General features: G+C 40.3%; 1 protein-coding gene across 4 annotated transcripts; it reads left to right on the top strand.

Annotated features, from left to right (window-relative positions):
• Nucleotides 1-659: 659 nt before the first annotated feature.
• On the top strand, nucleotides 660-26,499 carry nck1b (NCK adaptor protein 1b). 4 transcript variants are annotated; one of them, XM_033985567.2, is made up of 6 exons: nucleotides 660-931; nucleotides 2,560-2,676; nucleotides 9,215-9,266; nucleotides 9,717-9,957; nucleotides 21,069-21,811; nucleotides 22,148-26,499. In XM_033985567.2, exons 4-6 carry the CDS (start codon nucleotides 9,732-9,734, stop codon nucleotides 22,346-22,348), a joined length of 1,170 nt encoding a protein of 389 aa, XP_033841458.1. In that variant the 5' UTR covers nucleotides 660-931; nucleotides 2,560-2,676; nucleotides 9,215-9,266; nucleotides 9,717-9,731; the 3' UTR covers nucleotides 22,349-26,499. The 4 variants fall into 4 exon arrangements, with proteins under 4 accessions (XP_033841458.1, XP_033841459.1, XP_055086181.1 ...); XM_033985568.2 differs by having other exon boundaries at nucleotides 686-931; nucleotides 2,560-2,672; XM_055230206.1 differs by having other exon boundaries at nucleotides 687-941.

Below are 26,499 nucleotides of genomic sequence, written 5' to 3'. Positions count from 1 at the left end.
TATGAATTTATAATGAGCTTTGTGGAGCATGACAGCATGTTGCATTACAGATGTTGCACTATGAGTCCAGCAGGTGGCATGCTCAATCCATGTTGTTGAAAGGCCATCACAGACCTGCCTGAATCTCACTGCATTTTTATCTTTGGCTGGGGCTTATTCTGTTATATCTGTGCACAATATTGGGCTTTTTGACCAAAATGCTCAAGTGCATTGATTTCAAGTAGGCCTAGGCCAGTAGAGGTTTGGAGTTGGATCTTTAGCTGCTTTTGTAACTTTTATAATAAGAAAATGTTGTGCTAAGTCTTTACTTTTGAGTAGTCTGTGATAATGAACAAAGCATCAGAAGCCCTAGGTTTACAGAGCAAAAGGAGTAACTGTTATTCCGTCTCATTTGCTTCAGTCAGTTTGATATAAACAAATGTGAAGAGCACGTAAGAACAAGTCGAATCACATAGTAGACTAGTTCAAATAGGCCTGTTTTCGTCTTGGGGACTGCAGCGCAGACCCACGGTGTGTACGACAATAAAATGATGATGAATACAGAGCTGCAGTTACAATATGAATGCAAAACACCAGGAGCTGCAGTGTAAATGATTGACGGCGGCACTTTCCAATCACCAGTACAGTTATGTGTTCTAAGCCAATCAGACAAAGAGGGCGGGACCTGCGGTCTGAACAGCTAGCGGCAGCTAGCATTAGCCCAGGCTAGCCGCTATGCAGAGAGCAGTGACATGCTCTGATTCACATACAGAAATGCCACTCCATCAGGGCAAAGGATTTCATCCGCTATGCTAGCATCTTGAAACCCCAAAATATCCGGAAGCTTCCCGTGATTCCGAATGTCGTCGGCACATAATCTCGGCCCTTCTATGGCATTTCTACACGTTCATTATTTCTATCGGAGAAAAGAAAACTGACTACTACAAATCAGGTAAGACGCGGTATGGCTGACTTTGGGGCTGATTTGTGTCTACAGTGAGGTACAGGCTAGCACACCAACATTTTTCGTCCGAGACACAAATCTCCCCCTGTATCCCTGAATTTCCATCGACCAACAGCTAACAAACCCATTTGTACAGCCCAACATGGCCAGCGTTAACACTTCTCCACTCCAGCGGCTAACGGGATTCCTCCATATGACTCCGTTATCCCTGTGTAAAGAAATCTTATGTTTGGGTTCATCCTGGTGAGCCAGCGTGTCAGCTTTACACCACAGGATTGTGCCAGTGTAAGATTTGATATGTCAACCCAGTGTGTTTGTCATTGTTGTTATAGTAGATCTGTAGCATACTCTTTTACTACAGTGTGAACGAAGCCATTTCCTCGAGTTCGTCTAGTCTGCCAGTACCAAAGTAGCATAGCCTACTAGAGTCCACCACGAACACATTCTTTTATATCAATGTGTCCTCCTCTGTATTTAGCTGTAGATGGACAACTAAATCCTTGTCACTATGTAGGTTGTATCTAGCATTACTTGTTGCATGTGTTGTCTTTTCTAGTAAGTAATCCCTGTCAGCTGAATATGTGCTTTATTTGTCCCCCCTGACAGACTTCTTCTATCATGTGGGATTCAGGGAGGCGAGAAAGGAATGACACTTGGCCTCCAGCAGTCTTTTTCTATATGGGAGTATATGGGAGTGAGAGGGAGGACTAGGGGTCTAATAGTTTTGCACAGTGTCCTGTTTGTTGTCTTACAGTGGTTACTGTACATGGCAACATGATGGCAATATTGCTCTTTTTTTGACTGTGTGCCCTTTGCTACTTCGCACAACCAGCATGTCCTCATAGCCTGTTAAACAATGCATTTTATTATTAGATTTAATCGAGGTGAAAATGCATGCTTTATAAAGTTTAAAATGCATGTAGTTTTCTTCATTGGCAACACTTTACACAAAATCTCAATGCGGTTAATATATTTGCTCTTGTAGAGTAAATTTTAACTTCCCTTTTTACAAAAAAAGTGTATTCTTTGCTCATAATGTATTTCCCCTTGTGGCTTTGGCTGAAAAAAGAGGATATGTGTGTTACGCTGTATCTTGTGTAATGTCTTGTTTTTCCCTTTTGTCAAATACCTTATGTTGATATTTTTCTTGAATTTCAGCATGACAGTACAATCTGGAAATATCTTGTGCCTGAAATGCTGTATGCAAGTCTCAACATGTGTCTCCCTCAAACCTCTGCCCCAAGTGGCTTGTTTGACCCTATTGACTGCACCCTAGGACTCCTATTTGTCAAGATGAGCAGGAAGTCGAAATATCCATTTCATCTTTCTGAGATTATTATCTGTGTTACAAATGATTTTCCAAGTTAACTGCAGCTTGTCTCATGTTTCCCAAGTTTGCAGAAGTTTCAGACTGTTCTTCAAGGCTAAATATAAAGTGCCTTGTTAAACTAAATACATTTAAAGAGCACATTACTATATAAGCTAATGCGTCAGAAGTTTTGTCACCATTCCTTCTGTTTTCTAAACTTGAATTACTTTTTTTGGAAATCCCCAAGAATGGACTGAGTTATTGAGGAAACCTGAAATGCTTATTTTTGCTTTTGCTTTGATTTCAGATGTGGATGTGGCTGTGATTGAACCAGTAGCTGAAAGTAAATAGACCACCCAGCACTACAACTGGTGACTGCTGCAGCTATCCAGCGGGTGTGGATGTGTACGCACTGCTAAAGTAGGTAGGTGGTGTCTCGAGAAATAGATCCTTTCTTCTAGTGAGCCATTATCTTCTATGGGGTTTCTTGTAACAGATAGGATGTCAGTTTTTCCTGCTCCAGGGTTTCTGCTATGGGCTGGTTTGAGATTCATTCAATTAGGCTTTGCAGACATTAGCACACTGGACTTGCATCCATGTTTAACCAGCTCAGTATTATATACTATTCCCCATGGTTACATTAGTGCTGTATTGAATCCTTAAATATCTGATTTTCTTTTATAAAGAAGCATTTTATGGAGCTAAATTATTCCCTGATTGTAGGAGACTGATGTGGGCAGAGTTGTGTTTTAGTTTTTCCTCGAGTGATGCAGAAAGGAGGGAGCCACTGTCTGTGTGAATTGTCATGTATCTCATCTATGTTAGTCCTGACCTGTGACCTCCTGTTTGTGTAGTAAAGATGTGTGAATGAAACAAAACACAGCTCCAACAACATTATAAAATGACTTAAATCTCACAAAATAAAATTTTGTGTACATTTCAACTGTGGTCCCCATAAGAAAATGTGTCTTCTGCTTAAAACGCGTTATGGTTCATACATCCATTTGAAAGAAACATCAATAACTGCTAATCTTTCCAGTGAGTAAATCATCAATTCTCAAAGCACACAAGCAAGCCACTGAGCTATTTTAGGCAATTCTCAAGTGCTGTGGGTGATCCCTTGGGGCGCCTAACCAAATACTGTCACAAGCGCCTACACACTTCTTTCTCTCTCAACTTTTTATGGTATTTTAAACTAACAATCCTCCCCAGCAGTAATTGTGTAGAAGATACTAAAGCCCAAAAGATTTTCTGGCATAACTTGTGTCCTGCACTCTACCGAACTCCTGGGGTCAAGGCTGCGCTCTGTCAAATTGCATCACTTTCTCATCCTCCGGTCTCCCAGTTTCCGCACTTCCTGTCCCACAGCTGGCCTGCCAAATCTCCCATGACCCTTTGCTGCTACGCTGTGGTTGTGTTATGAGAGAATCTGGGACGGGATGAGCTGTTTCTCTCTTGGGGGTTTTCTGGGCTGATGTGAAATTGAACAGAAGTCTATGATTTTTTTTTTTGAGTAAACCTGTATAATGATTTTCAATGTACATTTGGGGTATGACGGAGTTGTGCACTGCGGCCAGAGGGCTCCAGTCTACTGAGCACATTCCAGAAGGCAGCAGAGCCCTGTGATTTTTAGCAGGCTGTCCCGGGGATTAGGTTACTCTGTCTGCCACTGTGAGCTCATGCTGGTGCTGTCTCAGTGCACACATCCTGCTTGCCCCGGCAATACAACACAACCGACCATAGTTCTAGTGAGAAGACATGACCCAGCTGCTATTGAGATTTAGTTTGTTTTTTTGAGTGTTTATGTTGACTATGGCCCCTCACATTTCATAATGTAAAACATATTTAAGTTCTATGTGCCAGTGCTCTGCTTCTTGGAGACTTTCTCTAGAGGTACTCCTCAGGAGTCTTATGCAGTTCTTTTAAAAGGACACATTTAGTCCGTATTCTGACCACTAGCTTGGCAGCACGGTGCATGAGTGCTTAGCACTCTCACATCATAAGAAGTTTCCTCGTTCTACCCGTGTCGGGGTTAGTTTCCTCCGGGCACTCCGGTTTCATCCATTAACCCAAACCATGCCCTATAGGTAAAATCCTACAGTTAAGGTAATCCTGACCAAGACTAGTTCAAAATCTGGAAATGTGTCCACTCCCACTGCCTACTGGTCCTGTCAGGCTGACCCAGCAGAACTGAAGGGTGGGACAAATACAGAGGACACATTTTCTTGGGGACCATAAAGTGCACTTTACGTTAATTTAGATCTTACGTTTAAGATCTGTCCAAGCTGAGACCAGGTACACTGTAGTTAATAATAATGTTAATGTTAAGATTCATTCACCAACTTTTACTGACAGAGGATTTCTGTAGACCTCTTGATTTTAAAAGTATGTGAGTATGTGTAAGTAGGGTCTGGTCTATGTTCATGAAATTAAAGCCATTTATTTGTTTTGAATAAAACTAAAATGAAAGCAAAATATCAGAATTGATCAATAAAAGGAAAACAATTTCATAATTACTTGTGTTACTTTGAAATCCATTATTATGTAGAAGGCTGCTGTTGTGATAAACCTTTTGAACATTAAAATAAGAGTATACTAAATCCAAGTCATTCGTTCATGCTCTAATATCAAAACCAGATGACTTCCTTAGATGACACACTGCTAAATCCAACCCCCAGGTTGCATTAGAGTCATGACAGTCTACCACATTACCACACACACTCCACTAGGAGCGCTCCACACAGAAACACATTACACATTTCCCTCACATGCTTCTATACTTCATGGCAGCAGCTGTAGCGTGGAGGATGCAGGATGTGGTGTTACATGCAGTTTCACCATGACTTGAAAGAAGTTGACTCTGTTGCACTGCATATCTCAGTCACAGTGCAGTGTTGTGGTTTTTGTGGTTTCTGATGGTCTTTACTGATGGATAGATAGTGCCCTCTGAACAAACTCTTGTGATAAATGTTTGACATGTCTGTTGGATAACAAAGCCACTTCTGGACTGGTGGGAAACTGCTTTCAGGACACAAGTGCTGAAGGACAACTGCTTTCACACTGTATTATGTTATAGTTGATAGTGTCTTGTAACATTTAATAGGACCTTTTCCATTTGATCAGTCCATTTTGGTGTTGCTCTCTTAGTGGACTGGAAAAGAAACGTTTTGCTATCATTGCGGGATTGAGACAAAATATTATTCCATTGTTAATCAATTTTGGTGAACAGTGAATATAGAAATTTGATCCTTACTTAATTATTACAGCAAGATCTTTGGAGTATACACCTTAACTGGTCAGTGAAGTATTTTTGGGACATGCTAAAAGTAAACCTTGGAAAACCTTGCTGTTTGACTAGATCCAACTGCCCTTGTTGACAGCCACAAGGCTTGTGCAAAATATTTTTGTTATGTATGTTTGGTACACAAGCTATTTTCAACATTTGGCTTGTTTTCGCTCAGTTTATGCAAAAAGTTAAAGGTTTGGACACACATTCTCATCCAGGGTTTTCTCTTTTGTGTAGTACCATTTTAGATACGTACTGAAGATATCAAATATATGAAATATGATGTATGGAAATATGTAGCGAAAATAGAAATGTTAAATAACTCCAAATATATTGTATATTTTAGATTTTAATTCCTCACAGTATCTACCCTTTGTTGATAACACTGAAAACTCTTGGCCTTCTCTCGATGAGCTTCATGAACCTGACCTGGAATGGTTTTCACTTCACAAATGTGCCTTGACGGGGTCGCTCGTGACGAAGCGATATATCCCCCATCCATATCATGCTCCCAGTTTGACAGATCTCACTTGTATGTGATGCTACACTTGTTTGTCTACCATGTTTATCTACCTGTAAATGGTGATTGTCAGTGGAACAATGGAGCGGCCCCCGATGTGAATGAGACACAATGTGAGCAGTTTGACCTCTGACCTCCTGTTTAGAGCCTCAGTGCTGCAAGTGGCCCCAGCTCAATCTGCAGCTGCCAGATCTGCTCCAGCATCTGTCACTCCAGCTTTGATCCTCCCTCACATCTGCACCTTGTAATTCACCACCACTGTGCTTCGCCACTGGAGACATGGGGGGTCAGGGTCTCCGATTGGGGTGTCACGCTGAAAATACGGTGGTAAAGAAAGACGATAAGCCTTCTGCCACTCAACGTTTTGAAGGGAAAGCGGGGAAAAGTGTCATAGCAGGCCCATGATTGAGCAATGTTGTAAGTGGAGACAGATTGTATTATCAAGTCTGCCCTGCCCTGCCCTGGCAGTGGAGAGATGAGAAGAGATGCTTTTGTTATGCTGTTATAGCCAGCACTTGAATATAATTATGCTGTTATTCCGAGCTCTCCCTAACATGGCTTCCACTGGATTTTAATTAATTAAATAAAAGATGGAAAGAACAAGTAATGGCATGCTATAAGATCAAACCACATCACCCTCAAAAGCAAGCTTTCTCCACTGTAGTACAGAGGCAACCTCTTTTAAGTGTTGACATCATTTTCACTATATTCAGTAACTTCTGACTTTTATCTGTGCTGTTATGCTTTATTGAAAAGTAAAAATAAAATTAGTGTTGTCATGGTACTAAAATGTCAAACTGTATTTGAATGATATAGAAAAACATAATATACTTATTATATTATTTTTTTTAGCTTATACAGTGAATTCTTGCCTCCTTTACCATATATAATCACATATATACATAACACATTTTAACAGCACTTGCTCAGATTGAGTATTTGGATACATTTTTATATTTAATCAAAATGATTAGTGTCTGATTATTTTAAACCACCGTACCATCGAAATGTATAATACATTTTTGTAATGTAATTCACTTTCTCACTATATTTGATGAAGCTTAGAGATCAGGTGAAACCTGCCATAACTCATCAGGGTTCAATACCAGGATGCACTCTATCCTTTATTGTTTTGTTTATTTAGCACATCCCGCCTAATCACACCCTGCGCTCCCTGTGTTTGTCTAAGCTCATGTTCAGGGCCTATCTGGGGCAGCTGCTGGTGAAACTTACACTAGTCCCTCAATAAAAACCCCGAAGCCTTCGATCAATGAGGTCAGTGTCTCTCGTCCCTTAAGTTGGGCAGAGAGGGAAAAGTGAAGTGGTGTGCCCCACTCTCATGACACCAGAGGCTGAGACGGAGCTGATGGAGCCTCTATGTGCTGCCCTTACCTCCAGTGCTCACGGCCGTGCGGGTCACAAGACCACAAATATGAATGCGCTTTTTGTCAGAGGAGTTTTCAGAGCAGATCTTGTGTTATAAATAGTGTGATCCATGTGATTAGTCCACAGGAATAGAAGTTTGCAGGAATTGTTCTTGTTGTTTGGTCAACATGATATAAATTTGAGATTGTTCTTTTCCATAGATTTTGTTTTGAGACTATGGTAGCACAAATAAAAGTGCTGTTGTGGTGACAATACATAATCCAGATTAGAGATCCATTATACGTCTATTAATGAATCGTTAATTAATGAATGGAACACAACCAAAATTTACTGATAAAATAAAATATATTTTAATGGTGTTCTATACGTTTTCTAGTGGAAAGTCTGTCACACACTTGTATCCATGGAGACTGACAAGTAGTTTTTTTTTCCCCATTTTGTTGGAACCTTCCAGGCAAGTCAGCATCTATGGGGGAAAAAAGAAAAGGTGGTTCCAGAGACTCCATTTTAAAATGGGTTCAAAACACTTCATATCTAAATTGCACATGACTTTATATTTAAGCATCACACCGGATTATGTTTTTCACCTAAACCTTTTTTTTTTTTTTGTCTTGTTAAAAGAAGCTACCAAATACTTTCAGTGTTATTTGACATCAGGTTAATTTGCACATTTAGAATTTATTAGAAAGAGTCATGAAGAATAAATATATTTGCATTACACTAATGTACACAGACAAGTGTCTACCAATTTAAAGATCCCTGCATCTTTTAATCTAATAAAACAAACACTAAACTTTTGATATTGTAGATTAATCTTTGCACTTTTGTCAGATTATGGTTTGCTTATCATGCATATGATATAAAGGACAAATGTTTTTACTTACTTACTAGGAAATCATGGATAGATCTCAAACCTTTCTCATCAGCAATAAAAACCTCTATAATTTACTTGATCTAAAAATGAACAAATTGTTTAGACTCTATTCAGAGATATAATGGGTCACACCACTCCTGTTTAAGGTTCTTGGCCAAATAATTTACTGTATCTTTCCAAGTTTCGAGAACAAAAAAACAAAACAAAAACATTTAGTAGAACACAATAAACTAGTTTTTATGATCAAACAATTTAGTTTTAAGAAAAACTGACATGATGGACACTGAAAATAGCAAATTATGTCATTGTCCTACATACACATAAGTTATAGCCCAGTTTTTATGTTGTGGCAAAGTTTTTCTTACCTTTTTTTAATTTTTTTTTATCCTCAATAGAACTTATTTGAGATGTGCAGCCGCCTCTAAAAGGACATGATAAACTAATAGTTGTGCTGCACTACAGCCAAGGGGGTTGAATACATTTTTATGAGAAATATCATTAGATATATCAATTTGTTTTGCTGTCTGGTCCATAACTTTGTCTTTTATAAGATATTTTATTCTGTCAGAGCCATCAAATGCTGTTTTCTGATATGTTTACATAGTCTGGACTTGTTGACGTATGATGTGTGACTAGCTTATTTCTCTGACACAATAGACAATAGTTGGACAGCTGCTGAGGAAACGTCTCTTCTGCTGATTCCTGAAAACCTGGATACTGACTCGTTGGCAACCCTCCAGTGTTGAGACAAAACAGACATTTTTTATCAAACTTTCAGACTCACAGTAGAAATCGGCATAGCATAAGATGAATAGTGAGACTGCATTTTAGCTCTTTAATTGTTGGTTGTCTATGAGTGACGTGTTATTAACCAAGACCTATTTTCTCTTGTCTAGGTCAGTGGAGGAGTTCAAAAGCCCCTGGAGTTCTCAGCTTGATGTAGAACAGGTACAGTTATCTCTTCCCACACAGTTTCTAAATGTACTTGTAAAGTGTCATTGAATGCATCACAGCGTGTAAAAAGCAGTGAAATAAAGTGAGTGGAGTCTGAAAGGAGAAGGGAAACAGATATTCAAAGCAGTGCAATATAAGGTCTAAATCCAAATCTGTGTCTGCGGTTAAATTTGTACTTTCATTTTCAATCAATTTCAAACTTTTTACAGCTTAAAGTTTTTTTTTTAAATTATTGACGATATACTTTTGCAAATGTCCATAATAACAATTGAGAGGATATACATTTTTCAATATTAGTCCTCAACTCTTATTTTGCACTACAAAGAATGAAAACCACAAACACATCATAGCTGAATTTAGAATCATATTTTTGTAACGGAAAAATCTATCTCTCTTGAACACTCCTACAATCTAACTCTTGATTGTCCCTGTTTCCTCTCTCAGTGCACCCAGGCCAAGATGAGCGAAGAGGTGATTGTGATCGCCAAGTTCGACTACATGGCCCAGCAGGACCAGGAGCTGGACATCAAGAAGAACGAACGCCTCTGGCTACTGGACGACTCCAAGTCCTGGTGGATGGTCCGAAATGCCACCAATAAAACCGGCTTTGTGCCTTCCAACTATGTGGAGAGGAAAAACAGCGCCAGGAAAGCCTCGATTGTCAAGAATCTCAAAGATACACTTGGTAAGAATAAGCATAAGAATAAGCAGCAGATTGAATTGATAATTTGATGATATGATGGCATGCCAAAACGTCTCTACTACTTCTGATTATTAGTCATTTAGAGTTTGAACAATGAGAGGTTCAGTTTTATAATAAAAACTGAAGTGTAGGCAGACATTTTATCTGTCAGTGCAATATTGTAATGCCTAATTCACACAGTGTGAAACATCACAGCAAGACACTTTGTGGTTGACTAACTGTGGTTTAGCTGAAGCCTTGAACCTTTTCACTCAGTATTTCATCTATAGAGCATCTGCAACTTCGCCTCTCCAATCTCCTCTTTAAACTGAAGAGATAGGGTAAGGGTCTTTGTTTTTAGTTTATCCAGTTGGTATGTGCGGTGTCCAAGCTGAGGATTTCCCCATGACCTTTTAGTTAACTACTCTAATACAATGTTCTGTGCTGTTGGCATAGCAGTAATATTTCTAAGCTGAGCCGTGTGCCAGGAGCCTCTGTCTAAGCCAAACGCAGCTCAGTGTATAGAAGCCAACGTTGCCATTTGTCTTTGCTTAATTCTCTCTGATGACAGATATTCAGCATCATTCGGGAGGCAAACTCTGACCACTGGCATCTCTGAAACATGGCCAGATCCCACCACACATTCATTTGGCTTGAGTTCACTGTTAAAAAAATTCAGTTTGAAATGCACAGCTCAGCCAAAATAGCTCCCTTTTTTTTAGATGTTGTGGTTCCTTTGTATTAATTCTGTTTAGTAAACTTTTTTTATTCAGTACCTGTAAACGAAACTATATGAACATTGATGTTACCAAGGACTGCATTTCATTTTGTTAATATTTGTAGTAGTAGTAGTACCATTTATTATTTTTTGTTATATAGTTAACAGCCTCACAATGGCTTTTTCTTTCCTACTATAACTGTTCTCTGAATAACAGTTGTGTCATCAGTTTTAACTATCAAATCATATCTGTTATGCATCTTCCTGCTAGCTGTGAGCTTAGAATTGGTTCCACTCCATGTCTTTATTTTTTCTAGTGGCGTAACAAAGCTAAAAGGATCAAAATTGCAGAATTGGCAGCGGATTGTCAGAGAATGACATCATTTCTGTGACAAAGGTTATGGTATTGATGCTGCTGTAAGCACTTCCCTGTGTTTGCTTTGGCACTGTGTCTTATCTGCATAGTGTTGTGTGTATGGCTCGCAGTGTGGCGATACTGTTAGTGTTACAACACCTTTGCACCTGTCGCTACACATTGATCAAATAACTGCAGGTGGACAGCTGCGCCAGCAAACTCCCAAGCTCAAGTGTCGACCTATGCCATAAAACATGAGCTCAAATCTGATACAAGTCATAAAATCATTCCATACATAATGACAGTTGTCCATTTCACTTGTGTGGGTGGTGATAAGATGCATTGCAGTTCACAGTTGGGAGGACTCTGTTTATGTTGCTTGGTGCCTGTCCAAGGCCTATCTGTGACTAAATCATTCTAGTTTCCCAGTTCTTGTTGCAAAGTTATGAGTTCGTCTCTACAAACAACTGCAGTCATGTGATGTTATGTACTCAATGACTCACTTGACAAATCCTCCAAATCTTTCTACTCTTGTTTGCTCTTTTTTCACACACTGAGGCCTGCTCGGAAATGTAGCGCTAGCTTCACTTTCGCCATATCTTCTTTCTTTCATCTGTCTTTCTTTCTCTGCCTCAGTCTGAGTTTAACCCCCTCCCTCCCTGCTCCATGAGGCCTCTCCTACAAGAGCTGGGCTAGAGGCCTCTTTATCCCGGGCCGTGATTGGTCCACAGGCGTCACATGGTGCTGAGTGGGCTGCCCTGCTATCCGCTATCCGCCCAGCTCTTTGGGTGTTCACATGGAATAACTCCACAGCTGCAGTGGGAAGAGCGCTGGGGTCGGGACACAGGGAGAGGCGGCGAGCCCAAAATGGACATGGCTAACCTATTCAAACACTTCTTTCGTGAGTTTTACTCATTCCTAGTCCTCTGTAGCCCCTCAGTGTGAAGTTGTAGTGAGTGTTTGGTGTTTTACAAGTGGGTTTCAAGCGTCTTTGTCTCAAGTTGGAGCCAGTCTATTTTGGCTCCTTAGCAATGGAGGAGTGGGTGTCACTTTTTTCTTGTCTTTGATTTTCTTTCCAACTGTGTTCCAACTCTGGTTTATATGAAGTCTCAGTGTTTCTGGGCCAGTAGATTGTGGCATTTTTAGATCAGATCAACTTAATGTTGTGCTTTTAATGGCAGTGAGTGGTAGAGGCTTGTTCTAGCTTTTGGAGTTTGTCTGAGCTTCTGCAGGACTGGGTGGATATGCTGCTGAACTCAAGCCTGTAATTGCCTCAACAATCCTTGTGTCTGAGAAGTCTCAGCACACACAAATCCTACTTCATTTCTCCACCATTTGTTCTAGTGAGTGGGCTGCGACTTAGCGGATTACATTATCATGCTTTAAGACCCCCGCTCCACCCTGATGGGGAATATCTGGAGACATAGCCCAAGTCTGTTTTCCTTTATGCTAACCCTGAGGGCGAGCCGGCCCCCCTCCATGTCATGAGCTACAGTGGCTGGGCCGCGGGGCTCCTGAGAACACTGTAGGCATTGTGCTATGAGGAGGAAAGGCTCCGTACTGATTGATGGGACCCGGGTCCCATCTCCTTCACCTTAGCCTCTTATCAGAGGAATGTCCCGGCAGCTCCGCGGCTGTGGACACTTTACAGGCACACTGACACACGTTTTCAAAAGGCCTGGCACACAGCCGTGCTGTAATCTCACCTTGTAACTGTTGAGTGCTATCTCCTGTCTGTGTCTGTCTCCTCCTCTGGGATCACTTGTGTGTCCCTGTCTCCATGGAACAGACCTAAAGTGAGACCTGTAGTTTTAAGGAGGGTAGAAGATTCATGTACAAGTGGAGATGGGCTAATAAAGGCCTTTACTCGTGTAAAGGGAGACCAGGGAGTGTGTTCCCTCCCTGTGTTTTCCTGTTTCAGAGCCACCCCTGCGAGCGGAAACTCTAATTTGAGCCACATTTGTGTGTGAGCTTTAGTGGAGTGCAGGCCTGAGAGGAAGTGAGAAGTGAAGAGGAAGTTGAATCATTGTGCTGGCTCTGTCTGTTGGTTCTAATGGCAGCCTCCACCACTGTTGTATTTGTTTCTTCAAGGCCAGACACTCGCCTGTAATTTGGCCCAAGATGTTTGGACAAGTGTGTGGTGTTGCTGTGAACTATGTTGAAAGAGAGCATTGCTGTGTCCTCTTTTAACATCTAATAAGACTCTATTTTACTGGGTTTTTATCAGATGGTAAAAAGGACTAATGTTTGAATCAGTTTTTGTTGTCTCTTAACTAAATTTAAGAACAACAAGAAGGAACAACTGAGATATTGTGAGCAGCTGTGCTATGTACAATTACAACTTGTAAAGATAACTTTTCAACAGTCTGATAAGTGCATGTGTTGACATGTGTCATTGCAAAATGTACTAGTTTCTACATCTTACCATTACAGGTTGCAGTAGTTCCACCAATTTTAATTCAGTAGTAATGTAATTTGTAATTTAATTTTTACCAATTGAGAAGATGTTAATTTACAACAATAATTATTATATTATATTGCTTACAATTTCGTGAATAATTCATTTACTCCACACTCTGATGGTAAGCTACTATTGTAGCCACAGCTGCCCTGGAGCAGACTGACGGAACTAAGGCTGCCATCTACTCTTCCGACCAGCATCAACACTCACACACCACATTCATACTAGGTAATGTTTGAAGTGCCTTGCCCAAGGACACAATAACAGTTTTTGCCACTGTGGCACCTGGTGTTCCCCATGTGTGGATGTCTTAATTACAGACATTGAAACATAAATGTTAAAAAAAAAACATCAGCAGTTTAGGCTCTATTAGACTAAATGTTGATGAACTCATGAAATGGTTTCTGCCAGTGCAGTACTGTCCCCTCTGAGCAGAACCCAGTGGAGTAGCTTGCTCTTTTCTGCTCCGTTTCATCGCAGACTCTCAGACTGGTGCTTTTGAAGTCCACAACAGCTCAAGTTGAAAGGGCTCACAGTGCTTCCTGTGCAGCTATCAGTCAGCCATGTTTGCTCCTTGATTGAAGCAGAGGCCTAAAAACACCTTTTCCACAGAGGAATATGAAGTCTGCACTGCTGCTCCCACCCTTTAGTTTGACTCACTGCGGAGCATGTCATTATGTTTAATGTGCACGTCTCATACTAAAACATATGGCTGTGCTCCATGACTGAGCTCTGTAGGTGACATAGTTGGCAGCTTTTGAATGCTTAGTCACGAGTAAGCATTTGAGGCAGAAATTAATTATGTGGTTATAATTATGTGTGATTTATTGACATAGTTGTTTTGAATATATGTAACATGAGGATAAGGTAAACTTTATTGTGCCCATAGGGTAATTTTTCCTCTGCATTTGACCCATTTTTCACTGCCACTAAGGCAACCTGTTTGGAGTAGTGGGCATCACAGTGCAGCATCCGTGAACCAATCTTCAGATCTTGAGCTTGGCTTGGTCCGGACTACCATACCTGGAGGATTTTGATGCATTGTACATATGTTGGGGTGAAGGGAGAATCCAAAGTACCAGGAGAAAACCCACTCAGTCGCAGGGCAAACTCTGAAAATAAAGTACTAATATTTCTGCTTGTTCTGTGGTTACTTTTGCAATCCCTCCACTTTTGTGTGGAACTTGAACCTCAACCAAGACATTTACAAGCACATTGTAGGACAGTTGTTATGAATTGCAAATCTAATCTAATTACTGTATTCATCAGGATAATCCCAAAAGTATTTAAGTACCGTAAATTTCGGATTATAAGCCGCTACTTTTTTTCCACGCTTTGAACCCTGCGGCTTTTACAGCAGTGCGGCTTATATATGGAATTTTACTGGATAACGGCCCCTGGGGGGCGCTCTCTAGCTGTAAACGTAAAAGTGAGACAGACGTGGGGAAAGATTCTGCTCTGAAGAATTCACTAGTTTTGATTTTGAACGATCATTTTGCGCATCATGAAATGGATATGATGCCGTTTTTAAGATAAAGAAACAGAAAGGAAACAGAGCAGGGGTCGGCCTTTAACACGCAAAGAGCCATTTGGACCCACTTTCCACATAAAATAAAACACTGGGAGCCGCAAATACTTTTTGACATCTAAAATGAAGATAACACTGTATAATAACAATAATGTAACGGAATAATGTAGGTTTTACTTTCACGGACAAGCCTTCTACACGTGGCAGATAAATATGGCAAAAACAACTTAAGTGCATTAAAAAAATACAACTCACCAAACCGCTGCATCATGCATCGCGCTGATTATGTGATTATGTCTACTCTGCTCCGCAGTTTCTTTAAAAAAACAACAACAAAAAAACTCGTAGCGTATCATTTTATCCCAGGTGCTTATTCTCCATGTGCCAAAGCAGTTTTGAAGGTTTCATTGCCTTATTTGCTTTTCCCGTATGTTACGTAGAGCGGACTGTGCGCGTGAGTCACCTGCAGCGACAAACCCAGATTTTAAGTAGGCATTGTCTGTTAAATTTATCTTTCTTTTTCTTGGAGGTCGTAGTCTCCTCTTCTGGCTCCTCAGTTGTCCTTTTCCCCTTTGTTAAAAAGATCTCCAAAGACTTTTGTTTTGGCTCATTTTCACTCGCTTGTGGCTCTACTTTTGTGCGTCGTGTCTGATGTGTTATACGTGATACGTCATCGCGGAGACAAGAGCAGATAATAAACTTGCTACTACATCAAATAGATTTCTGTGGCGATTTCCAGCAGGATTTTCATGATACATCTACGGACGAGCTTATTAGTGTGTCATTAGGGACGGGCCAAAGTTGCTCCTGACCCCTGTGCGCACAGCGTCTGAAAATCAGGGCTCTTTACGCAGGACTGTGAGCTGTGTCTGTGTCAGTTCCCAAGCCACGCAGAGCCGCAGTATAAGGCTGAAAGAGGCGCATACGGCTCCGGAGCCGCGAGTTGCCGACCCCTGAAATAGAGCCACTGCACGTGAGCTCGACATCAATGAATCCAACTTGGTCAATGTAAAAAGACGACAAAAGTTTTCAGAGGAAATAAAAGCAGATTTTCCGTGTTGGTGCAGCTTTATTTTCTAAACCTGCAGATGTGTTCATCCCGTGTTGTTGTCGTGTTGGTGCCAATTTTCAGGCACAGTTTAAAAAAAAGCGTGTCGGTGCACCGTCTTTCTGTGTAAATGTCTCATGTTACAATATGAAAACCTGCGGCTTTTATTCAGGTGCGGCTTATATATGTACAAAATTGATTTTCTCTTCAAATTTAGCTGGTGCGGCTTATATCAAGGTGCGCTCTGTAGTCCGAAATTTACGGTATAAAGAATACCTAAAAGATGTAGAATATTATGGGTTCTCTCAGACGCTGGTAGGTGCCATAATATAGTGTGGTGTGGTCCATGTCAGGGCAGTTCTACAGATTGCTATTGAATGTATCATCTTCAGTGTGACAGTAATCTGATATAATGGTGAACTATAACCTTCTTGTCTCAATTCTGTATTCATTAGCATTGATTTGTTGGTTTGGGGCCAATTGATCTTTGGTGAGATTAGATTTAGATGAGGTCATCATTGTGAGACTTCAGGTTTTATCTTCTTTATGCATTAATTCTTTGGCTTATGACACACAATTTCCACTATCCATTTCTACCACAATATTTCAGTGACCAGAATAACCATCAGAAAGGAACTTCTATTATTACCCACCTCCACTAAATGAATCAATGGCTTTCTAAAAATATTTGTGAGTGTGATGCTGCAGTCTTAAGGCCCGAGCTGTCAGACAGGCTGACGCGGGCTGTTGTTATCCACAGAGGAAGAGCTCTGGAATGGAGGGAAGCGACGGGTCGAGAGGGCCCCGGTGGACAATGGACGGGTAGCCAGCTCACAGGGGCCGCAGCTAAAAAACAAAAGCATGTCCTGTGTGTTTCTACCAGTTCACTTTCTTCCCCTCCTACTGATTCTCTCTATCTAGAATGCCATTTTACTTGATAGTACTAATGTCTTTTTGTCATTGTTTGCCGTGATGATTTACCACCAGTTGACACACAATTTCCTTCCTCCCTTCTTGTAGTTACAAGAAAAAGCATGTGACGTCAGAAAATTGTCTGTGCTATTCTCTTCCCTGCTCCCTAAATGTCCAAGCAGGGTTTTGGGGGAGTTGCCTAGAGTCCACATGTGCACCCAGGCAGTTGTAGACAGGCCTAGGTCCAGGTATAGATCAAGTTCAAACAGAAAAACAAGGATTTATCTCTGTGGAGCTTGTTAGGGGAGTGAGTGGGGGCAGGGGCATTATTTTTAGCTCGGTCTCCCCCAAAGCAGCACTATCTGTAGTCTGCCAGGCCATATGTTGTGTACAAATAATGATAGAGTAACTACAGTTAAGTGCTGAATCTGTGCTCATCTTGCAGATTGTGGTAGCATTAAAACGTCCTATAATTATGCATTGTGCTACTGTCCCTGTGTATCAGACACTGTATGATTCCTGTCTGCCTTCTGAGCCTCAGACTGCTTTGTCATTACCCTGCTATCATTCAGAGTAGTACCACACTCTGAATCTTAAATAGTAATCGTGTGTATCTGCATATTCATTAATCAACATATATAAAGTTGTCATATTTTTGGTTTGTAATATAGTTTTTAATCAAGTAATCCATCCTTCAGTCACCAAACTTAAACAAGGTGAAACTAAATTGCCAATAGATTGACGGAAAGAATTTTGACTGAAGAAAGATTATTACGGCCTGTTACCTGTCTCAGTATAGAGTTATCAAAACAATTCAGCAATATGGACAACGCGACACAAAACTATCTTATGAAGAAGTTAAATCATAATTGATATCATTGCATCAATGCTTAAAATAAAATAATCCAGACTCATGATTTAAGGTGATAGGTGAGTCCATACAATCTGGTTAATGTGGTTATGTGCTTCTTTAATGAAAAGCATCAGTGTCACTGCAGCAGGAAGCAGTACAAACGTTCCCAGAGGGACAGTGATAAGAATGTGGTCACACAGATAAAACATGACGGGGTCAAACTTTTTTTCAACCATTTACCCGCATCACTGACAGGATGCATGTGCAAAGAGATAAAGTCAACAAAGCCAATGTATTTTTAGATGTATAATTATATCATTTTGTACCGGATAAAAAAATGTGGCAAAACAAGAGGTCATTTTTGTTAAAACAAAGCATTTAAAAATATATTTATTTGTACTTCTTAAGTTAACAGATATACTTTAGTGTGAGCTCCTGGGACATGACTAGACCTAACCTCTGCTCAGATCAGCTCTTAACACCCTGCACAGTCTGTAGTTACGAACACTGGTGGTACTAATAACAGGCTCCACGGTGAAGCTCTCTGACCGGAGGCTGTCGGTGCTACCATGAAATTTGTCCTCTCTTTTGCCTGAGTCACTGCAAACACCCCTCACTAACTGTTTATCTGGAAAAATGGCCACATTAGTCACATTAGTTCTGCTAAAATAACAACACTACATCATATAACTTGTTCAATTTCCTTTAATGGAAAATTATAATAGTATATTGCAATGCATGATTACAGTTATTAAAAGACTGATTGAAGGAATACATTTTTTCCCCCCTCCTTTTTACATGTTAACTTCTCAGTCTTTAATACACTTGTTTTGATCTGTCCACTGTGTTGCATTTGAGGCTTTGAATCTGTAAAATCACACTTTTCTTGTTTTGCGTAAACCTGGGCTATACTTTGGACATGTCCGACATATGTAGATAAACCATGTAGACTTCCTTTGGGCTAGCTAGGCGGCATGATTTCACCGCTGTGTCTGTTCAGAAGTGCCGTGCCAAGTGGAAATTCTTGACCAATAAAATGATGACCACACAGGCCTGGCAGACCAAAGCCTGGTATTCCCCTGCTCTTACTCAGACCTGTTAAGTGATGGGTCGAGCGAGCGCTGGGCTGTGACGACAGTTAAGGTACACGAGAAATTACAGCCTTGCTCTGATTACTCTGAAGTAGATATGTACTAGAATAGTTTTGTTTACTGAAGGGGAGTTCATCCAAATTGAATAAGTGTACAGAACTGTAGAAAGTATGTATTACTAACACCATAAAACAGAGCTGTATAAATCAAGTGTGTTATTGTTGAAGACTAAATTGAATTAATTAAGGATAAATTAAAAAAAATGTTCAAAATCTTGGTCAGTAATTTTAATTGAAAGATGCTTAAGGCAAAACGCTCAAGATTGGAATCCTGTACCAGCCAGGCACTGGTACAGTGTTGTCATGATACTACAATGTCAAACTCTTTTGATTCTGTGTAATTGGCTCAATACGTGATACATTTTTTTTTTTTTTTTTTGGACAATAGAATTTTCAACACAATAAGTACCATGTTGTCTTAGTATAGCTTTATAAAACTAGTATAAGACTGATTGTCCTGTTTGAGTAATATTTTTTAGTATCAGTACTTGTCTATCTAGAGTATCTACTTTTGATACTAGCTTTGGTATCGATTAGTATCTGATTTTTGAGTGGCTCTCCCTTTTTTGCATCACTTGAGGAAAAACTAAAACTGTCCTATAAGGCCTTATATACTTACGATGTCTAGTTTTTTTTTGTACTGTGCATGATATTTTTCCATTCACTGCCTCATAATCCCCACAAGACCTGTCACAATAACACATTTTGAAGCACAATATATAACAAAATATGATAAACGATAACAATGAAAACTAATTCATGCCACTGACAAAATAGCTATAAAACAGAAGAATCCCTCTACATATTTTGTAAACGTAGAGTATTAAAAGACCATGAGCTGCAGCAAATAAATGGTATGAAGCAATAATTGGCTATTCATCCCTCTACAGATCTTGCTATATTATAAAAAGAGGAAAAAATATCCCCCACTGCTGTAAAGAAAATGTACACACAATATTGAGCCCCATAACATTTTTTGGAACTATAAGTCAATTATTGTGATGGGCCTATTCCCTGTGCATTTTGATTCCTTACACTTGATAGATGATGTTAAAGTTATGCTAGCAGTCAGAGTGGGGCCTAATGTGGTTTGTTTTTACAGTCCATTAAAATGAATGTCAGAAGTGAGTGCTTTGGGTTCCAGCTGTGGGGCACATCAGGCTACAGGTGGAAGGGCAGCTCAGGTAATTGGTGCAGTGTGATCTACAACAGTGAAACACAGCTTAAGCCTATTAGTTGGCCCAGTCAGAAATTTACACTCACTACAGACAGCCTACGGTGAGCTTTAGGATCCTGAGATGAACCACTCTGATGTACTGGAGTCTGTCTGATGTGTACGTTTGTGGTAAACAAGTTTTCATCACACTGAATTTCTCTACTAACCACACAAGCTTTGCTTTTTGTTTCCTTAGCACCACCACTTAATCCCAAAGAATGTATTTTGGCTTGTAGTGTGGTGGGGTAGTGGAGCTGTAGTGGCTCTGAGTTGTGCCCACTCCAGTCCTTTAACCCTAAATGTCGTTTTTGTCTTTTTCGTAAAACATTTCAGGATATTAATAATTTGCAGGTATGGCTTTCACTTGACATTTGGTTATATTTTGGGTTGCCTTTTATAACAGACCCAGTCTAAGCCCGAAGGCCTGGTCATTTGGATGTCATCAGGCACATTTAACTTTGCTCAAGGGCTTTTTGTTGGAGAGCCACTTTGTGAGATGGTCTGTCATTCTGAACAGTATCCATTTCAGGCCAAACTTAGAATTAACCAAGTCTCTGCACCACATTGGCTTTCCTCTGAGCAGCATTAGGCCTAGGGCAGTAACAGTTCGACTAGTGCTTTAATTAGAAACATTTACAGACTAAAAATATCCTTGCTGTTTGTTTACTTTCATGTCACGTTCTAGGCTGGGTGGTAAAATGCAAGTTATTTTTGAGTCTATGTTAACGTTTGGACGCTGTTGTAAAAATATTAGCATTGGTTATTTGTGTAAATGGTTTTCATCTCCATAAACAAGGCAGTTTGAGGTCTTCTAATGTAATGAGCAAAGTGAGTCAATTTTGTTTTTACATTCTTTTTTCCTCTTTCTTGCAGGGATTGGGAAGGTGAAGGGCGGGAAGAGGGGCATGAGAGACACAGCCTCAAATGTGGACTCAGACATGTACGATAACGGCGAGCGTCTGTACGACCTGAACGTGCCCGCGCTGGTTAAGTTCAGTTACACGGCAGAGCGCGAGGATGAGCTGTCTCTGGTCAAAGGCACACGGGTCATTGTCATGGAGAAGTGCAGTGATGGCTGGTGGCGCGGCAGCTACAGCGGCCGCTCGGGCTGGTTTCCCTCTAACTATGTGACAGAAGACGTGGAGCGGACAGCAGGACCAGGAGGGCTGGGTGACCCCACGGTGTCCCTGACAGAGAAGCTGGCAGCTGTGGTCAACAGCACGGCCAATGGGAACAGAGTCCTGCACACGGTCCAGGCCTTGTACCCGTTCAGCTCGGGCAACGACGAGGAGCTGAACTTTGAAAAGGGAGAGGTGATGGAGGTCATAGAGAAACCCGAAAACGACCCAGAATGGTGGAAGTGTCGCAAAGCCGATGGACAGTTGGGCTTAGTGCCTAAAAATTATGTAACAGTGCTGGACTCCAGCTCCCATAAACCCCTAGCAGGCCCAGCCGGACCCCCCACCCCCGACTGTGACTACATCTCCCCCTCAGGGACCGGCCGCTTCGCCGGTAAGGAGTGGTACTATGGCAAAGTCACCCGCCACCAAGCCGAGGTGGCCCTCAACCACAGGGGCACAGAGGGAGACTTCCTCATCAGAGACAGCGAGTCATCGGTACGTCCTCCAACACTCACTCTTATCAATAACACCTACAGTGTGTCGGCGGAGCTTTTAGTGTTTTTTTAAGTAAAGATTAGAGCTGCAAAAGAACTCATGTTTTTTTTTTTTTGTTTATTTTACCATTTTATACCAAAAAAGTATTTTAACAAATTTAATTATGACAGTTAAATTAGTTAAAATGACATTATGACATTTAAATTTGAGTTTTAACCTTGCACACTAAAATCTTTGGTCCCTTCAGAGTATTACCATATACACAAAAATGTATTAGTTAATTTTTCCAAAGAATGGCGTAGTTGTTAATGGGTTTTGTTCCATTGTCATTTTCAGCCCAATGACTTCTCCATCTCCCTGAAGGCCCAAAGCAAGAACAAGCATTTCAAAGTGCAGCTTAAAGAAAACCTTTACTGCATTGGACAGCGGAAGTTCAACTCTATGGAAGAGCTTGTCGAACACTACAAAAAGGCCCCCATCTTCACCAGCGAGCAGGGAGATAAACTGTACCTGATCAAGGCCCTGGCTGCCTCCTGATCCCTCTGTCACAGACACTTGGACCATACAAATACACACAGAACATGTGGAGTCATAGTGAAACACACACTAACATATGAACTGAAGCCTGAGGACTTAGCACATCATCAGGACTTAAACCCATTTGAGAGCATTCCAAGAGGAGGAATGGAAAAAGCATGGGAGAGACGGACACACAGAGGAGGAGACAAAGACTATGGACTCTTGAGAGATGACTACAGACCTCTTGGTCGCCTATTTAAAATGATCCAGATGTGTAGCCCATTGGCGATGCCATGTATTTCCTCCTCTGTATCTATTAGACTTACATTTAGTTTTCTCTTTTGTTAATAATATATAATCTTTTTAACATTTTTTAATGTGATGATTTTAACTGTCTTTACACCATCTTTTTGAGTCCTTTCAGACATGGTTGAAGCTCTTTATGTCTGTCTTAACTGGCTGTGGACACGCTAATCAACACTCTCTGCTAACTGCTTATGCTGAATAAAAATCATGTGACCAAAATATATTTATTGACACTATTCTGTTAGGTTTAGAGCTGTCACGCTTCGCATATGAAGGATTCCCCTCATTTTGTAAAACGTGCCCACCTGGCTGTGTTGATTGTTGCAAAGCGGTGGCACCACAAATGTAGCCTGTTGCTCCGATAGCAAAACAACCCACTTTGTTTTGCCTGCATGCAATTGTTTTCACTGTGACTGTGATAGCCCCTCCCCCACCCGTCATTCTGACAGCTGAGGAGCGCCCCATGTGTTGCCAAGGGGGACGTTTCTCTGGAGATAAGAAAGGTTCAGCCTGCGTCCAAACGCATGCGAGTTGTGCCGAGGGGAAGTGGTCATCCAGTCAAGAGCATGATGTCATCAGGACATCGGTGAGGGACTGGAGGAAAGGGCTGCTGAAAGGTTATATTAGTTACGTAGATTAAAGTGCACATTTCCAGATCTACACACATGGTTAGAACATATGATTCACTTTCTGAATAGTGGCTCAAGTTGGAATAAGCTTACTTTTTGAATGCACAGGGAATAAGATGACATTTTTGTTATGTTGTTGAGGCAAAGAGGACAAAGAAGTACTCAAGCCCTCTCACTAAAGCAGCATTGGAGTTTGTAAGGACAGATGATGATGACCAGGATAGTGATGAGTTCTCCAGCTGGAAGTTCGGAGCTATCGAAAAGTAGGGGGATTTCATGGGAGGAATGGAAACTGACCCTCTGAAACTAAAGTGGTGACTTAGGATCTTGGGAGGAGTCTTGGATAGCGTTTAACTTGCTGAATACAGTATCTGGAATACCGCTCCCAGTTTTCGGGGTGGGGAGTGCAGAGGCCATTAGTGATGTATAAATGAAAGAAAGTTAGCGGCACAATAGAGTAGACGTGAGGCGTGTATCCTGTTCTTTATGTGATGTGACAGTTGTATACGTGTATGTTCTGGCCATTCATTTCAGCTGATTAATGTAAACTGTGGTAAAGATTTATGATGGTGAGAAAGTTATTTTTACAATGCAAGTAGAAATTTATGGTCCAACAATGGCAGCAACGATCGTACCAGGCACATATTAACAAATTAGAAGCTTGTGGGAAACGCAAACTATATACTCAACACAAGTTCAATTGTCCAAGCCTATTTTTTATTTTTGCCTTATTCTTAACAAAACCCTTTAGTGTCTCAAATCAGTATCTTAAAGGTGCATTATGTAACTTTTCTGTTGGTCTGTCCTTCAGCTGCTGGTCTCCATAGATATGTTATTACATTGCCTGGAATTTTAAACAGTATGGCATTAAATGTATCTGATTTTCTCTGGGGGTTTTAATTGCTTGAAAAAAAACTCCACAGATCTCACTTTGCCTATGTCCTTCTTGTCTCCATGGGGATAGATAATGTCATACTGTGGAACATTCTAATCAAAGCTATACCATCTCCATGCAACATTTCCAAAAGCAAGTGATGTACCATCCACCAGAAAGGTTACATAGTGTACCTTTAACTATATATGGAATCTTCTTAAAAATTTAGAGCAAAAATGTATTTTTTAAAATGTGCCTGTAATTTCTCTCTGTGATTTGGCTTCTAAGATATAGGTACAAATTCTGCTAATTGACTTTGCTTTGGTGCAGTTTTCTGACACTTCACAATATGCTAGCTGCCTAAATCCGCAATATGACAGAATTAACGAGGGTACCGCCTACTCGCTCTGCCCTATTTAGAAGGATTTAGGAGCTTTTTTGTGCCTTCACTGCTTCTGATTTACCAAAGGTTCAATGTCCCTTATCACTCATCGTGTCACTGCTGCGTGCCATCAGTTTGATGCTTTGCATGTGTGCGTCAGTTAAAGTGAGATTGAGTTGACATCTTCATTGGTTATTTCCTCATGTACTCCCAAGTTCGTATTTTGGCCATGTGTTTTTGTAGTCCATTGTATCAAGTGACCTTATCATTGCTGAGAATATACTGATCAGGGTACAACACTATGGCCTCAACAAGTGATGCATCTATTTAAAATGTATATGAATTATTGATTGGTTGGGTGATTTCATGGCTTGAATTCACTTCCTTCAAACTTTAATTTTTTTTTTTTTTAATAGGAATTGGATGTACAAATTGCTGCATTCTTGTGGCTTAACTTCTTTTAGTTGTCTCCACCATCTGCAATTGGACACTAAAAATGTATCTTTTAATTATGTTATAATGTTGATTCCTCATCAAAATCTTACCTGGAATTGTGTTTTGTGTCATTCACACATGTTTAACACACAAATCCTTCATATTTAGGCTGAGTTCTTCTCTCACCATGTGATGTCATGTGATAATACAGGACCTGCTTCACTGTGTCTTTAAACTCACACCTGCACTAGAATAATCTGGATAATTTCAGCTGTGGAATTTCAAGTCTTTACAGAACAAAAGGTAATAAGTACCCATTAACTACCACTTCATGACATCACAAGGTGGAACAGAGCATTTTGAGCTTCAGGGATGGAGGTTTACTCAAACATGTGTGAATGAAACAAAACACAACTCCAGGTACGTTGTTGATGAAGTTAATGTTGACATTAGAACATTCTCTTGGCTAAAAGCTCACATTAGGCAGTTTTGTGTAACATAGGACCTTTTAAGTTTTAAACTATAGGCTGTTTTGAATGTTGTGCATCCCTGTTGCATATTAGACGGGTGGCTATTCTGTTATGCCTGATCAGTGTAATTTACTGAGTAATTCATGAATGCTTACATGTACAATATGTGCCGATTTTTCATTGAGAAATATAGTTGCAGCAGGTGTGATGTAATCTTGACCTCAATCTAATGTAACAGCGCCAAGTAACGGTATCTTGAACTATTTGGTTGTGAAAAACTGTCAAAGTTACCAAGATAATCCATTTTAATGTCAGTATATATTTCATTTAGGATAGGGATGCACATTAGTTAAGAAAATAGCAGTTATGTAAATTATTATGATAACTAAATGATAAACAAGTAAAGTTTGGTCCAGTTTTTCTCAAAAGATACAAAGCTTTGGATCATACTGCTGTGTATCATATGAATTTGCCAATATTGCAATGATGCCAAACGATATATTCTGTTATATGCAACACTTCTGTCCTCATGCTAGCAGTTTAGACACTTTAAATATAAAATGTTCCTACAGGCCTGATGTACACGAAAGGCTGACGGTATAACTCTGAATAGATTATTTTCCATAATATGCTAGCCGCATGAGCAGAGCCTTGCTGCATTACAGAAATGTTTAAATCTGCTTATAACATTTGGGCAGTTGCAAATTTTATCTAGAGATTATTTTATTATCCACTTGTACAGAACTCCAAATGCAGCTTAAGTGAATTCTTGTCTGCAAATGCAACCCTGAGAAAAGTCTTTTCACAGATTAATTTCTAGATAATATTCAAGTGGCCCATGTTGACGTTGGTGCTTTTGTGCTGCTTACATTTGTATGGTGTTCTTTGTCTCACTGTACGCCAGAGTGGAACAAACACATTGATGCTGTGGGGTGGTGGAGGCAGTGCTGTGAAATGTAATGTTCATGCTCTTAATACTGTTTCTATGGAGGAGAGGACGTCTTCAGGTGTAAGAATTAGAAGAGTCTATTATTAGAGTGTTCAAAGATGTCATAATAAACTATGGGAAATTC

Source organism: Periophthalmus magnuspinnatus, chromosome 20, assembly GCF_009829125.3.
Source record: "Periophthalmus magnuspinnatus isolate fPerMag1 chromosome 20, fPerMag1.2.pri, whole genome shotgun sequence".
Lineage (NCBI taxonomy): Eukaryota > Metazoa > Chordata > Actinopteri > Gobiiformes > Gobiidae > Periophthalmus > Periophthalmus magnuspinnatus.
The sequence above is the reverse complement of the archived record's forward strand: the minus strand, read 5'-3'. Positions and strand labels throughout refer to the sequence as shown.